The 17,371-nt window shown below is 43.2% G+C and overlaps 1 protein-coding gene across 2 annotated transcripts in view; it reads right to left on the reverse strand.

Annotated features, from left to right (window-relative positions):
• LOC145361175 (disintegrin and metalloproteinase domain-containing protein 9-like) overlaps positions 1 to 17,009 on the reverse strand; it is a 141,765-nt gene extending 124,756 nt beyond the window's left edge. For both annotated transcript variants that reach the window (XM_080216796.1, XM_080216795.1), the window contains exon 1: positions 16,635 to 17,009. In XM_080216796.1, the coding sequence (XP_080072922.1) occupies positions 16,635 to 16,716 (82 nt within the window). In that variant the 5' untranslated portion in view covers positions 16,717 to 17,009. The remainder of the gene's footprint in view (positions 1 to 16,634) is intronic.
• Positions 17,010 to 17,371: the final 362 nt, after the last annotated feature.

Here is a 17,371-nt window from a genome sequence, read left to right on the forward strand (position 1 = left end):
GGAACAAGGCAGATAACTTGGTGTGGTTATTCTCGTTAATTCCAATACCCTGAGCAGTAAAGATTATTTGTTGTAAGATCTTGTTCTTGTGCTGGAGGTAGCACTAAAATGCACAAAATCATGATTACTTTGGCTTGCCATTAACCTCAGCTCCAGTTATTATACAAAGACATCTTTGAGGCTTCAGTGCAGCTATACAACCAGAGAGATGATTTTTGGTTTGCCTGATCAAATGGGTCATTTCCACATCAAAGAGAAACTATTAAACTTGCAGAACTGAACTGCAGACAGAGTTTAACACCACTCTCTCTCAGAATCAAATTTGACCATTGAGCAACAGAACAACTTGCATCAAATTTAAAAAGTAATGACGTTGATATGTACTTCTGAGGCAGTACACTGCTCTGGTCAGACCCCATTTGGAGTATTATGAGCAGTTCTGGGCTCCGTATCTCAGGAAGTATGTGTTGGCCTTGGAAAGGGTCCAGAGGAGGTTCATAAGAATGATCCCTGAAATGAAGAGCTTGTTGTATGAGGATCGGTTGAGAACTCTGGGTCTGCAATTGTTGGAGTTTAAAAGAACGAGAGGGGATCTTATTGAAACTTACAGGATACTGCGGGGCCTGGATATAGTGGACGAGGAGGCTATGTTTCCACAAGGAGGAAAAACTAAATCCAGAGGGCACAACCTCGGGCTAAAGGGACAATCCTTTGAAACAGAGATGAGGAGGAATTTCTTCAGCCAGAGAATGGTGAATCTGTGGAACTCTTTGCAGAAGACTGTGGAGGCCAGGTCACTGAGTGTCTTTAAGACGGAGATAGATAGCTTCTTGATTAATAAGTGGGTCAGGGATTATGGGGAAAAGGCAGGAGAATGGGGATGAGAAAATTATCAGCCCTAATTGAATGGCGGAGTAGACTCAATGGGCTGAGTCCAATATTGATCATTCAAAGTCAGGCAATGTACTACAAATGTGCATTATCCAATGACTTGAATTATGTACACACAGCCAAAAAGCAAAATTAATTGCAAAATAGTTTAATTTATCAATCGACATATAGAAGGCATCATAATAAAATTTTAATTTGACACTTCATGCCATCCTCATAACTATGACTTCGGCAAGTCTCATCCAGCTAGAAGAAATAGTTAAAAGTGTCATCCACTGTTTGAGATTATTTTGAAAGGACAAAAAGCATCCATTACAGTGGTGCATTGCATCGCAGCCCAACATGCCATGCACCACAGAACAGCAGAACATAGACACTGTTAATAATCCTTGTAATTGGGTTGTTAGGAGAATTCATGTGTTGTCAAGCATGAGAAATTACATCAGGGGAATATAATAAAATTAGAAAAAAAATTAAAAGCTGTAACTGTGTCTCTAATCATGCCACTTGTATGCCTTTCACCTCCCTTTCAATCGACAAAAGGTCATGAATGTAACCCAATCCATCAAGCAAACCAGCCTCCGATTCATTGACTCTGTCTACGCTTTCCGCTGCCTCGGAAAAGCAGCCAGCATAATTAAGGACCCCACGCACCCTGGACATTCTCTCTTCCATCTCTACCTTTGGGAAAAAATACAAAAGGCTGAGGTCACGCACCAACAGACACAAGAACAGCTTCTTCCCTGCTGCTGTCAGACCTTTGAATGGACCTACCTTGCATTAAGTTGATCTTTCTCTACACCCTAGCTATGACTGTAACACTACATTCTGCACTCTCTCCTTTTCTTCTCTATGAACAGTATGTTTTGTCTGTGTAACACGCAAGAAACAATACTTCTCACTATGTTAATACATGTGACAATAATAAATCAAATCAGAAATCAATCCTGGGTTGGTTCAATGCTTTTCTGTGATCATGGATAATCAGGGCATCCATTCATTTCTCAGCAGTATGTTCATCATCTGTATCATTGGAGCTCAATTTCCAAATACACAGCTCTCCAAATATACAGGTCTCAGGAGTAGAGCCTGTCCTTGATGCTCAGGTGGGAAGGGGGAAGAAAAGAACAGGATTAGTGATTGGGGATTCCATAGTTAAGGGGATAGATAGGAGAGTCTGTGGGAACGAGCGAGACTCGTGGTTGGTATGTTGTCTCCCAGGTGCCAGGGTCCATGATATCTCTGATCGAGTGTTTGAGATCCTTAAGGGGCAGGGGAACCAGCCCCAAGTTGTGGTTCATGTGGGCACCCATGACATAGGTAGGAAAAGGGACGGGGATATAAAACAGAAATTCAGAGAGTTAGGGTGGAAGCTTAGGGCTAAAACAAGCAGGGTGGTTATCTCTGGTTTGTTACCTGTGCCACGGGATAGCATGAAGAATAGAGAGAGAGAACATTTGAACTGGTGGCTAAGGGGATGGTGCAGGAGGGAAGGGTTCAGATACTTGGACAATTGGGGCTCATTCTGGGGTAGGCGGGACCTCTACAAGAGGGATGGTCTGTACCTGAACCAGAGGGGTACTAATATCATGGTGGGAAGATTTGCCAATGCTGTTCAGGGGGGTTTAAACTGATTCAGAGAGGGGATGGGAACCTGAATTGTAGCTCCAATGTACAGGAGGATGAGAATAGGGAGGTCATGGATAAGGTTTCTAGGTCACAGCAGTGTATTGGCAGGCGGGAGGGTGGTTTGAAGTGCGGATACTTTAATGCGAGGAGCATTCGCAATAAGGTGGACGAAGTTGCAGCCTGGATTGGTGCCTGGGACTTCGATGTTGTGGCCATTTCAGAGACATGGATAGAGCAGGGACAGGAATGGTTGTTGCAGGTTCCGGGGTTCAGATGTTTCAGTCAGAGCAGAGAAGGTGGTAGAAGAGGGGGAGGCGTGGCATTGTTGGTCAAGGACAGTATTACGATGGCAGAAAGGACGTTTGATGTGGACCTGTCTATTGAGGTAGTATAGGCTGAGATTAGAAACAGGAAAGGAGAGATCACGCTGTTGGGAGTTTTTTATAGGCCTCCAAAAAGTTCCAGAGATGTAGAGGAAAGGATTGCAAAGATGATCCGGGATAGGTGCAAAAGTAACAGGGTAGTTGTTATGGGGGACTTTAACTTTACAAACATCGATTGGAAAAGCTATAGTTCAAGCACGTTAGAGGGGTCAGTTTTTGTCCAATGTGTGCAGGAAGGTTTTATGACACTATGTAGATCAGCCAACAAGAGGTGAGGCTACATTGGATTTGGTACTGGGTAATGAACCAGACCAGGTGTTAGACTTGAAGGTAGGTGAGCAGTTTGGTGATAGTGACCACAATTCGGTTACGTTTACCTTAGTGATGGCATATAGGCATATACCGAAGGGCAGTAGTTATAGCTGGGGGAAAGGTAATTACGAGGCTATTAGGCAAGATTTAGGATACATAGGGTGGAGTAGGAAATTGCAGGGGCTGGGAACATCTGAAATGTGGAGCTTATTCAAGGAGCAGCAACTGCGAGTCCTTGATAAATATGTATCTGTCAAGCAGGGAGGAAGTGGTCGAGTGAGGGAACCGTGGTGTACTAAGGAAGTTGAATCTCTGGTGAAGAGGAAGAAGGAGGCTTATGTAAAGATGAGACGTGAAGGCTCAGTTAGGGCACTGGAGAGTTATAAATTAGCCAGGAAGGAGCTAAAGAGAGAGTTAAGAAGAGCTAGAAGAGGGCATGAGAAGACTTTGGCAGATAGGATCAAGGAAAATCCTCAGGCTTTCTACAGGTATGTCAAGAATAAAAGATTGGTTAGGGCAAGATTAGGGCCAGTCAGAGACAGCAGTGGGAAGTTGTGCATGGAGCCTGAAGAGATGGGAAAGGCACTCAATGAATATTTTTCGTCAGTATTCATGCAGGAAAAAGTCAGTGTAGTCAAGGAGAATACTGCGATACCAGGTAGTAGACTAGACGGAATTGAGGTACGTACGGAGGAGGTGTTGGCAATTCTTGAGAGAGTGAAAATCGATAAGTCCCCTGGGCCGGATGGGATTTACCCTAGGATTCTCTGGGAGGCTAGGGAGGAGATTGCAGAGCCTTTGGCTTTGATCTTCATGTTGTCATTGGCTTCAGGTGTAGTGCCGGAAGACTGGAGGATAGCAAATGTTGTCCCCTTGTTCAAGAAGGGGAGGAGAGACCATCCTGGGAATTATAGACCAGTGAGCCTTACTTCTGTTGTGGGCAAAGTTTTGGAAAGAATTATAGGGGATAGGATTTATAATCATCGAGAGGGAAATAAATTGATTAGGGATGATCAACAAGGGTAGGTCGTGCCTCACAAACCTTATAGAGTTTTTTGAAAAGGTGACCAAAGAGGTGGATAAGGGTAAGGCAGTTGATGTGGTGTATATGGATTTTAGCAAAGCATTTGATAAGGTTCCCCATGGTAGGCTACTGCAGAAAATGCAGATGCATGGGATTGAGGATGATTTAGCAGTTTGGATCAGGAATTGGCTAGCTGATGGAAGACAGAGGGTGGTGGTTGATGGGAAATTTTCAACCTGGAGTTCAGTTACAAGTGGTGTACCTCAAGGATCTGTTTTGGGGCTACTGCTGTTTGTCATTTTTGTAAATGACCTAGATGAGGGTGTAGAAGGATGGATTAGTAAATTTGCTGACGACACCAAAGTCTGAGGAGTTGTAGACAGTGAGGATGGATGTTACAGTTTGCAGAGGGACATAGATAAGCTGCAGAGGTGGGCTGAGAGGTGGCAGATAGAGTTTAATACGGAAAAGTGTGAGGTGATTCACTTTGGTAAGAGTAACAGGAGTACAGAATCTAGGGCTAATGGAAGGACTCTTAGTAGTGTTGACGAGCAGAGAGATCTTGGGGTACACGTGCATAGCTCCCTGAAAGTTGGCACCCAGGTTGATAAGGTTGTTAAGAAGGCGTACGGTGTGTTAGCTTTTATTGGCAGAGGAATTGAATTTCGGTGCCATGAGGTCATGTTACAACTGTACAAAACTCTGGAGTGGCCGCACTTGGAGTATTGTGTACAGTTCTGGTCGCCGCGTTATAAGAAAGATGTGGAGGCATTGGAAAGGGTGCAGAGGAGGTTTACCAGGATATTGCCTCGTATGGTGGGAAGGTCTTATGAGGAAAGGCTGAGGGACTTGAGGTTGTTTTCATTGGAGAAAAGAAGGTTACGAGGTGACCTGATTGACGCATACAAGATGATCAAAGGATTGGATCGGGTGGACAGTGAGAGCCTTTTACCTCGGATGGTGATGGCTCACACAAGGGAGCACAGCTTTAAGTTAAGGGGTGGTAATTATAGGACGGATGTCAGAGGTAGGTTCTTCACTCAGAGGGTAGTAAGGTTGTGGAATGCCCTGCCTGCAGCAGTTGTGGACTCACCAACTTTAAGGGCATTCAGTTTGCAGTGGATGGTCAGTGGATATGCATATGGATAACATTGGAATAGTTTAGGTTAGAGGGTCATTAGAGTGGTTCCACTGGTCGGCGCAACATCAAGGGCCAAAGGGCCTGTACTGCGCTGTAATGATCTATGTAAAATGACAAAGCTGTCAAGGTATACACAAAGGAGCACTGTTAAAGTGTGAGCTGTAGAAACTGCCTTCATTGAAGTATTTTGCTGTCCCTTTGCAGGAGAATTAATTTCTTTTTCTCTCGAGTACCAGCTTTCACCTGGCTTATCTCAGCAAAGTTCTCTCTATACTAACACACTGCTCTCTGAAAGCTAACCCAGTTCACATACACACCTTTCACAAACATACACAAAATTAACCAACACCCTTGCAAGCTTAGTGACTATAACTAATTGAAAGCATATCAGATGCTGACAGATTGAATTCTCTGTACACACAGTGCTCTCTGACAGTGAAGGCTGTAATCATTCAGAGCAACTGAAATCTGCTTCCGAACACTGATCGAAGAGGAAGCCACCCAAGTTATGTTGATCCAAGGAATCACTTGTAAGCCCAGTTTCAGGAAGGGTGTGGGATAATATTAAAGATAAATTGAGGCATTTCCGGCGGCTTCCGATTCCCCTCTGTATCTTCATTAATTACAAAAGTCAAAGTTCAAAGCTCTACAGACATTCTGGATCTGGAAATTTGCAGCTGTCTGGGACAAAAAAAATATACTTTGCTGATTAAAACACAACTCCTGGGATTTTCCCTTCATTCCCTCTTAGCAAAACAGTATAAATTCTGTGTAGTGAACAATTCAGATTGCAAAAGACCCCAGACAGAGTGATTCTTCTTGAACTTGCTCAACTGAAATGAGGAGCAACAGATAAAGTCCAATAGCTCTCTGTGTACATGGACTAAACAGTGGGAGAACTATAAAAACCCAACAGTTCCTGATTCATCATAGAATAAATGGGAAATGAAACTCTTAAATTAGGGTTTTGCAATGATTCTGCCTCAGGCAAATCAGTATCGCATTCCTCATTGTTAACTTAAGCAAATAAGAAGTATAAGCAGGAGTAGGCCATTTGGCCCGTCCATGGTATAGACAACACAGAATAGACCGCATCCCTTTAACTGAAAGTATGAGTCACAATCATCAGGCAACAGAAAATTGTAATAGAACCAGTGATTAAAAAGTGAACACATTTGTTTATCACATTTACTCTCTCTTAAGGACACAAAGACAAAACGCAAAACAGTACAGATGATGTGTTACAGGATGCCATGTACCATCTCTCTAGTCCTTCCTCATTCAGCACTTCTACATCTTTAATATGTACAGCTTGCACATAGAGATCAAAATGCATATGATTTCTCACACATGGTACACTATTTGAACATTTTTGCTTGATAGAACTGTTAAGTGGGTCACTTTTTGTAATCAGTTTTAACATTGCACCTCACTTTTCACTGTAGCATTGATAGAAAAACACAGTTACAGCTTTCGAAATTTGACCTTCCTTTAACCTGCTCCTTAATCAGATTTTAGTAAAAGCTCAGGCAGGGTGCAAACTACTTAGCTGCATGCACAGGATAACCAATTAATTTGTATTGTGGAGTCATCTATTATTTCTTGAGAGACTGCCGACCCTCTCACTCGCGTAAACAAGTTTTAAAAATTCTTTATTATTGTATGACTGAAATTGTTTTCTCATTTTTAGCTGGAAGTTTATTAATCACAAGTAAGGCTTACATTAACACTGCAATGAAGTTACTGTGAAATTCATTCAAATGGTGACATGGCGTCCTGTATGTCTTACTGAAAATTACCACTTGGCATTTCATTACTCCAGGCAGACAAAAAAATTAACACAATGCTAAACTGCAAGTGTTGCAACAGAACAGCCAAATGGATTCTCTGTTGTCATTTGCTTATCTGCTGTTTTCAAAATAAGCTGATAAAGTGTCGTAGTGTGCACAAAAAAATTAAAATGGAATCAATGAATTATTTTAGACTTCAGAGTGTAATAGTTGCATAATTTGCCAGCAGCTGTGGCTTTTTGCATTGCCAGTGGTAAGATAAGACATATTAAATGGCTAGGCCATCCCTTGGTTCAGGAGACTGTTATTTGTGGAATATGAACAGGTGGCTTGGCCTAATCAGCCACGTTAATTTTATATACCACCTGATTGTCAGTCTTCATCCTGTGTGTGTGTGTGTGTGTGTGTGTCCACCACATTCTCACAATTCTTCAACCTTCATCTGGCCCTCAGAAATATTTATCTTCTTTCTTATTTTCTGTACATGTTGACAGTGGTCTAGCAGCTTTACCAATCTCAAGATGCCCTAAGGTGCATTTCCGCCCACCAAATCCTTTTGAAGCAAGGTCATTGTTCTAATGAAGGATATGTGCTGCAATTATGCCAACAGCAACATAATACTAGCCAGATAATTTGTTTCAGGTGTTGGTGAGGGATACACATTTGCTGTTGGGTTAACAGTGGGAGACTATCCAGAAGACCATTAAATATAGGAGTAGAATTAGGCCATTTGGCCCACTGAACCTGCCGTGCCATTCAATCATGGCTGATGTGATTTTCATCACCATTCTCCTGCCTTCTCTGTGAACCTTGATCCTCATATTGACCAAGAACTTATCTATCTCTGTCTTAAAGACACTCAATGACCTGGCCTCCACAGCCTTCTGTGTCATGAATTCCACATATTCACCACCCTCTGGCTGAACAAATTACTCCTTATCTCAGTTTTAAAGGGACGTCCTTTCACTCTGAAATTATACCTTCGAGTTCCAGTCTCTCCCACTAGTGGAAACATCCTCTCCATATCCACTCTTTCCAGGCCTCTCAGTATTCTGTAAATTTCAATAAGATCACTCCCCCCATCCTCCTGAACTCCATCAAATATAGGCTCAACTGCTCCTCATATGACAAACCTTTCATTCCTGGGATCATTCTTGTGAACTTACTCTGGACCCTTTCCAAAGCTAGCACATCCTTCCTTAGGTATCGGGCCCAAAACTGCTCACAATATTCCAAATGAGGGCTGACCAGAGCCTTATACAGCCTCAGAAGTACATCCCTGCTCAAATCATAGAAAACCTACAGTGCAGAAAGAGGCCTTTTGGCCCATCAAGTCTGCACCAACCACTATCCCACCCAGGCCTATCCCTATATCCCTACATATTTACCTGCTAATCCCTCTAACCTACACATCTCAGGACACTAAGGAGCAATTTTAGCACGGCCAATCAACCTAACCCACACATCTTTGGACTGCAGAAGGAAATCGGAGCACCCGGAGGAAGCCCACACTGACACAAGGAGAATGTGCAAACTCCACACAGACTATGACCCAAGCCGGGAATCAAACCCAGGTCCCTGAAGCTGTGAAGCAGCAGTGCTAACCGCTGTGCTACCCTGCTCTTGTATTCTAGCCCTTGAGAAATGAATGCTAACAATGTCAATTGTGTTGAAGCATCATATCTGAACTCAATCCAGTCCCAATCTCATATCCACTGCTGCGTACCTCAGTATGCAGTTTCGGGACAGCAATCATGAATAGGACCTGTTGGCGATTTTCTTTTTCCGTATCTAGGAATGCAGAAACCAACTCAATGGTCCTACCAGCTTTCTCAACATGGACACAAAAGTAGGCCTTTGGGCTCCTTGAGACTGTTCCGCCATTCAATGAGATTGTAAGTAATTTGCAAATTAACTCCATTTATCTGCCTTTTTCTCATCGCCCTTAACACTTCCAGCGAATAAAAATTTACATCAGTCCCAACTTCATATTGAACAATTCATTTGGCATCAATTGTCATATGTGGAAGAGATCTAAACTTCTACCACTTTTTGCCTGTGGAAACCTTTCTAAAACTCTCTCCTGTTTTCAGGCACTGTCCAGTCCTGGACAGTCTATGATCTGGAGTCCAGGATACAGACCAGGAACTGTGGATGAAGATCGTAGACCGTGGATTAGTTTGCTGTTCTATCTGGGGATTACTTGGCAATTTGCTTTGCAAATTGTCCACAGTAGCATAATATAATAGGGAGACAGTGGTGTCGTGTGATTTCACTGGATCAGTAATCTGGAAGCGCAGTCTAATATTCGAGGGACATGGAATCAAATCCCACCACAGCAGCTTGTGAAATTTAAATTCAATTTTAAAAAATCTGGAATATAAAGCTAGTCTCAGTAATCACGACCATGAAACTATAATTGATTGTTGCAAAACCTTATCTGGTTCACTATGCCCTTTAGGGAAAGAAGTCTTCCATCCTTAACCGATCTGGCCTATGTGACTACAGACCCACAGGTACATGATTGATTCTGAACTGCTCTCTGAAATGGCCTGGCAAGCCATTCAGTTCAAAGAGGACAATTAGGATAGACAAGAAATAATGCCCTCGCCAGCAACACCCATGAAAGATTAAGTTAGTTCTGAGAACATGAGGCCAATTCGCCACACTTGACGCAGATCACACTAACCCCAGAGAATAGCGTCCGGGCCTAGGAATCGGTTTTGCGCCCAGTACCAAACAGTTTGCAATCCTTCACGGCTCTTTCTAATGGCAGCAACCAGATTGGTGAGGCAGATTAGCATATTTAAATTCATATTTATATGCATAGCCCTTTCGACTCCCACTGCACGGGAATCTCCAGCCATCAGGCGGGGGAAGGACTGGGGGGCCTGAATGGCGAGAATCACTCCTGGTCTCCCCTCGCAGACACCCAGCACAATAGCCATGCTGGGAGGGGTGTGTTGGGGGGGCGGTGTTTGTGGGGGGTGGGGGGGGGGGGGGGGGGGGAAAGCAGGAGGGGAGGCCATTACAGCACCCAGGTGGTAGTATGGCTGGGCAATACCCATCAGGCAGTGATCTAATCACCTGGCAGTGCCACTGGACATCTTGGCATGGGCCACCAGACAACATGATAGTGCCAGCAGCAGTGCCAAAGGGCTGGGGCCGGGTGGGGGACTCATGCAGGTATGGCTGATGTTGGGAGCCATAACAGGGGTCAGGCAGGGTTACCCACTGGGACAGTCTGATGCTGATGACCATTATGGGAAGGGGGTGGGGAAACATGTCGCCAACAACTTGGGGGTGTCTCAATGGTTGTGAAGAAGGGGGGGATTCACCCACTGCACACTGAAGTTTCACAAGTTGAACAATTCCTCACGTAAACGTTTGAAGTTCAAAGGATCGAGATAGAACATAGGACGGAGAACATAGAAAAACTACAGCACAAACAGGCCCTTCGGCCCACAAGTTGCGCTGATCATTTCCCTACCTACTAGGCTTACCTTGAACCCTCTATGTTACAAAATCCCATGTACTCATCCAGAAGTCTCTTAAAAGACCCTATCGAATTTGCCTCCACCACCACTGACGGCAGCCGATTCCACTCACCCACCTGCCTCTGAGTGAAAAACTTACCCCTGACATCTCCTCTGTACCTACTCCCCAGCACCTTAAACCCATGTCCTCTCGGAGCAACCATTTCAGCCCTGGGAAAAAGCCTTTGAGAATCCACCAGATCTATACCTCTCAACATCATATTCACCTCCATCAGGTTACTTCTCATCCTTCGTCTCTCCAAGGAAAAAAGACCGAGCTCCCTCAACCTATTCTCATAAGGCATGCCACCCAATCCAGGCAACATCCTTGTAAATCTCCTCTGTACCCTTTCTATGGCTTCCACATCCCTTCTGTAATGAAGCGACCAGAACTGAGCACAGTACTCCCAGTGGGGTCTGACTAGGGTCTTATAAAGCTGCAGCATTATCTCCCGACTCCTAAACTCAATCCCTCATGGGGCAGGAGACTCTTTGTCAGAACTGTCTGGAATGTTAATCTGTCTCTTGTTGCTTGGGAATTCTTCAAATCACACCTACAATACCTGCTGAAAAATGGGAGTTGCTTCTGGCTTGTATTCGCTCAGAAATTCACCTTTTCCGGCAGCCTTGTCAGAAGCCTTCAACCAGGCGATGTATGCAGTCTCAATCACAGAATAATTACAGGTGGGGAAAGGAAATGGCCACATTAGAACTGAAATGAGCAAAGAGCTCCCAAAACAGGGTGGTGTTCAAATCGCTTGTGGATATACAGGGAAGAGATTTCTGATTCAGACAGATCCCTGTGACTATGGGAGTGTGAATTTAAATTTAGACTCAGCTGATATGCTTTGAGTTATTTTTAGTTTCAACATATCCACTGCAGAGATAGAAATGATCAACTACAGAGACAGTGTTGACTCAGACAGATCCTAGTTGGAATAAAGATGTTTGGTTCATTCATAGAATCCCTGCAGTGCAAAAGGAGGCCATTCAGTCATCGAGTCTGTAAAGACTACAATTCCACCCAGGCTCTATCATCTTGACCCCACATATTTACCCTGCCCATCTCCCTGACACAATGGCAATTTATCGTGGCCAATCAACCTAACCTGCATATCTTTAGACTGTAAGAGCACCCAGAGGAAACCCATGCAGACATGGGGAGAATGTGCAAACTCCAAACAGACAGTGACCCAAGGCTGGAATTGAACCCAAGTCCCTGGCACTGTGAGGCAGCAGTGCTAACCACTGTGCCATCGTGCCACCCCAAGGGTGGCAAAGGTGACAAAGGTTCTCGAAGGAACAACCCCTACCAAGTGAGAATAGTTGTACGATTTTTTTTCCTCTGGAAACTATTGTACCATGCCATTTCACACAGTTGTCTGGTTCCTATAACTATTGTATTTTCAAACTCATTGTCATCATCCTGAGTATTGATATCTTTGTCTCTTTTACTTCTCAATTATCCTGCTGCAGTCTCTGATAACTCTTTTACTGTCTTCTTATGCACACCTTTTCTCAGTGATTTAACTTTCCACAAACACTGCAGTTTGATCCATACGTAGGACATTTCCTCCACCTATGAATGAATGGTTCTCCCTATCCCTTGCATATTCCTCTCTCTGTCTCACTCTCTGAATGGAGTGCATTCTTTTGTTGCTGTTTTGCTGCATCAATCTTGCCGCTTTCTTGTGACTTAATTGAAAGCTAGCCATTTGGGTCATCAGTAAGATCTGTCTATTCTTGGCTTCATGTGTTCTTCCAATGTCTACAGCCTATGTTATTGTGAGCTTGTCCTTTTGAATTAAATCTTATTTTATTTCAGGGTGTCCAGAGCCTTGCAACTTTTCATCTGTGTCCTTAAATTTACATCTTACATTCTTGTGACAAAATTGTCAATTCATAGATCCAATGAGAGAGGTGTGCTGAATTTGTCAAAATGTTGTCTGGGTTGTGGCTGTCATTTTCACTCAGCTCCCAACAAATTTAAGATTTTCTCTCCACCCAGAGAGCTTTATAATGCAAGCTTTTTCATATGTGGGCACTACAACAGCAACATCATGGGTGGGGATGGAGAGAAGGGGGTTGGTGCTCACTGAGGTTGGCATGGAGAAGTCTAGCAAGCCAACAATGAAGCTAGCCAGCGATCAGGAGGCCGGCAGTACGGGGCCACTGCATGCGCGCATGTCTGCTCTGACAGATCAGCACACATGTAATGGCCCACTCAGCTCTATGCTGCCAGCCTCTCCAGTGAGAACAGGCCCAAGCCCCAGATTTTCAGAGTGAGTCCCACTGGGGCTCAGAGTGTCAGAGTGCTCAGAGTGTCAGAGATTCATTTTGAAAATCCCGCTTAGAAAAAAAATCAGGAGTTACTCCAGTTTTCGTGTGAATTCGCCCCTTAGAATTTAGAGATTTTTTGGGAGAATGGTTTTGAAAATGGAAAGGAATATGGGAAAAGCAATTTCAGTCAATATGCTAACCAAAATGGGTTCAGCTTCCGTCCAAAGAAATGTTTCATTGATTTCTCACTAACTGCTACATTACCAAGTTTGTATCATCCCCAAAATTTAAAATTATACTTTATATAAGCAACAGTCTTAATTTCCGTCCATGGAGGATGCCAGTCCAAACTTCCCTCTCGTCAGAAAAACATCTATTCACCACTGCTCTGTTTCACATCCTTTCACCCATCATATACCCAAAGTATATTCCTTTACTATCAACACCCTTAATTTCTGAATATGTCAGTCCTATTGTGGAAATTTATCAAATGCCGTTTGAACTTTGTACATTCAAAATGGGTGGGATTTTCTGGCCACACACGCCCAAAAACTGGAATCGCACCCAAGGTCAATAGTCCTTAGCATGTTCCATCCAGTACGATTCCCATGGTAGGCAGGACAAGAAAATTTTCCCTAATATCCACTCCACTCTCTTGTCAAAGTTCTTTGTTACTTCAAATGACTGTCAAGTTTGTTAGATATTGTTTATCTGGGAACAACTGTGTACTGGCAAAACTTTATTAACCTTTGGAAGTTAGAATTCATTTTATCAAACTTTCTCAATTGTCAAATTGCATTTGCAAAGATCAATATTTTGAATGATCAAATTAAAACCATGATGCACACAGTGCACTGCTGCCTCCTCTACCTTCTGCAAAAGAGTCAGAAAAAAATACTCAGAGTTAATTCAGTCTGAATGCTGCCAATGTTAACATGAAGCTTGTGGACCATGATCCAAAGCACACTCCACTAAAATCCCAACCTTTCACCAAATAAGTAAGCGCCATTTAGTTTTTAACCTTGCTTCATTTTCAAGAAATAAAATTTTAAAAAGGAAAGGACATCAGACTTCTGCACCTATTGACTTACAAGTGTATAGTTTCCTTTATGACATATAAACACAGTGATACATTAAATTTTCATTGTGGTGTTCCCTGGCCAGATAATCTGGTCTTCATTAAATCAAGAGCATTAACAAGTTATTGCCTCAAAACAGATACTTGACAGAGAAATGAAACAACAGATATGTATGGAAAATGTTCCTATGTTCAAGGCTCCCCAGGTGTAAACAAATAACTTTTGAATTGGTGATTTACAGCACTAAAATAGATTTATCTCCGAATCACATAATCAACCACAATTATTTGATTTTTGTGTCTACTTCTGTTACAGAATGAGAATCTGTCTCTCTTGTCCAGAAGCTATGTCACCGTTGACTCAGGATGTGGATCAAAGGTGGGTCGAATGAGTTGAGAATGGATGAACCTTAATCTCATCAAATTACAGATCAGGCTCGAGGGACTGGGTGCCTTAGCCCCATTCCTATCTGCCCAGTATGGATACTGATGCAACGCCCACATTTACAACATCAAAAACATTACTGCAAACTACTCAACAAAATGTTGGCATATGCTAGCGTTTACCAGTTGATTTTTGTTTGTCATGAGAATTTTCTTGGCAAATGTTCCACTCTGAAAACAAAAACTGACTTCTTCAGCAACTTGTAAGCTTTGACAAAGGGTTTATCTGGACTCGAAACGTCAGCTCTTTTCTCTCCTTACAGATGCTGCCAGACCTGCTGAGATTTTCCAGCATTTTCTCTTTCGGTTTGTAATATTCTATTGGACAAAACTTAACCATTGGGTGAAGCAACACTCGTACGGCATTAAATAAAAATCCGCCAAAATACCTCAGGTTTAAGCAGAGTCTGTAATTTCCTTTCATAAACCCTGCAAGTCAAGTTCATCTCTACTGTCGGTCCAATCAAGATTTTATATTTAAGAAAACAATCCTATTACGCACACAGTTGGGCAATGAGTTTCTGGGAATGACACTCACATCCATAAAACATTCAGGTCACTGAAAATGATATTTAGGTCCATAGTGTCTTCAGAATCAAGGAACTTTCTTTGCACTTAATGAATTGCAGTTGACTTTATTTCATCTCCAGTGAATTAAGAAAATGGGAGAAATCAACCCTTTCTTGATTAAACTTGGAGTATTGTGTACAGTTCTGGTCGCCGCATTATAAGAAAGATGTGGAGACATTGGAAAGGGTGCAGAGGAGGTTTACCAGGATGTTGCCTCGTATGGTGGGAAGGTCTTATGAGGAAAGGCTGAGGGACTTGAGGTTATTTTCGTTAGAGAGAAGAAGGTTAAGAGGTGACCAAATTGAGGCATACAAGATGATCAGAGGGTTCGATCGGGTGGACAGTGAGAGCCTTTTTCCTCGGATGGTGATGGCTAACACGAGGGGACATAGCTTTAAATTGAGGGGTGGTAATTATAGGACGGATGTCAGAGATAGGTTCTTTACTCAGAGGGTAGTAAGGGCGTGGAATGCCCTACCTGCAGCAATTGTGAACGCCAACTTTAAGGGCATTCAAATGGTCAGTGGACAGGCACATGGATAACATTGGAATAATTTAGGTTATTGTTCCAAACACCAAAATCAAATTGAATACAAATCTTGGTCCCCACAAGACAGACATATGAGATCCAAACTGACAACACCAACATAAAGCATTGCATGCTATCTTGGACTTGATCCATCACTTGATTTTTATTAAAAGACAAAAACCAACACCATCCTACTCATCCATTTTATTATCCTCCTTTCTTACCTCCATTTTTCCACTTTCTATTCCAATTCTCTTTCTTGCCACCCCACCCAGCCCCCACCTACCTCTTAGGGCAACTGCCACATTCCTCAGGCAATCCTTTCATAATCTGTACCTCTGTTCTGCCATTCACACATTTTGACCACTTCCTGGACACTTTCAGCACCTTTCAAAACCTCCATTTACATTCCTTTTATACATTCCACCTGCTCCCCACCCTCATACTGTCGGTCTCTGGTGATTCTCTTTGCCCTCAACACGAAGGGTCACCTCGACTCAAAACGTTGGCTCTATTCTCTCCCAGTAAGAAGTTTGACAACACCAGTCAGACTTCTTACTGTGTTTACCCCAGTCCAACGCCGCCATCTCCATATCATCTATTCTCTCCCCACAGATGCTGTCAGGCCTGTTGAGATTTTCCAGCATTTTCTGTTTCTTTGTTTCAGATTCCAGCATTATCTTGCTTTTACCAACCACCAACTTACCTGCCACCGCCTTCGCTAACCACCAAAGCTGCTCCTATCATCCGCCCAACGAGGGGATTAAGGTCAGTCTGAAATCTAGCACAACTTCAGAGAAAGTGCAAAACAAAACGTTTTCGCCCCACTCTAGAAAAAAGCTATTAAGAAAAAAAAACCGCCGGCTAACGACTGCAGTGGGAAAGGGAGCTAAAATAATGTAATGGGGAAATTGACAGCCGTCCAGTACAAATACTAGCTCACTGAGATAATGCTCCATGAACCCCCGAGGGAACCCAATGCTATTCCCAGAAGCCGGTTCGCTTTGTTATTTCCCCAGTAACTCACCCATCTCCGCTATCGCCAGACAGAGCAGTGCAGTCAAATACATCACTGAGGCAGTGGAACATTTCCTTAAACTTCCAGCCATGTTCTATCTTCAATCCGTCCGAGCCGCAACCAGTGCTTTCTCAGCAACGGGGAAGAAGCCAGGCGTTGTTTTCGCTTCGATAGGCCAGTGGTCAATGCATCTTACCCTTAATTTAAGTTCAAGGGAAAGTGAGGGATCTGTCGGTGTGATCGGCTTTATACACAAAGGCTGGCCGTATCCTGCAATCTGAATAGAACATGCACACACAGTTAAATCAAAGGACTTTCGAAGGAATGTTCCTCTGCTGCAGCTCCAACTGCGGTTCCGCTCTGATCACCCATTCATAATCCCGTCCGGCTGCTACACGAACGCATGCTCACTCCAGACACAAAAAAAACTTGATCTGGCTACACCCCCCTGCTCTGTTCAGTTGCGCAAAGCAATCTCTCCTCTGGGGCTTTACTGTGGCACAATAGCTTCTTGGATCAGAACTTGCATTGATCTTGTTCTGGGATAAATAAGTGAAACTAAAAGTCTAAGTTTATTCATTTGTCACAAGTATTATTGTCACATTTATTAACATGCGCCAAACAGACAAAGCATACCGTTCACAGAGAAGGAAAGGAGAGGAGTGTTACTGTCAGAGCTCGGGGAGAAGAAAATCAACTTAATGCAAGGTAAATCCATTAAAAAGTCTGACAGCAGCAGGAAAGAA

Source organism: Carcharhinus amblyrhynchos, chromosome 34 (genome assembly GCF_965287045.1).
Source record: "Carcharhinus amblyrhynchos chromosome 34, sCarAmb.v2.hapA, whole genome shotgun sequence".
Taxonomy (NCBI): Eukaryota; Metazoa; Chordata; class Chondrichthyes; order Carcharhiniformes; family Carcharhinidae; genus Carcharhinus; species Carcharhinus amblyrhynchos.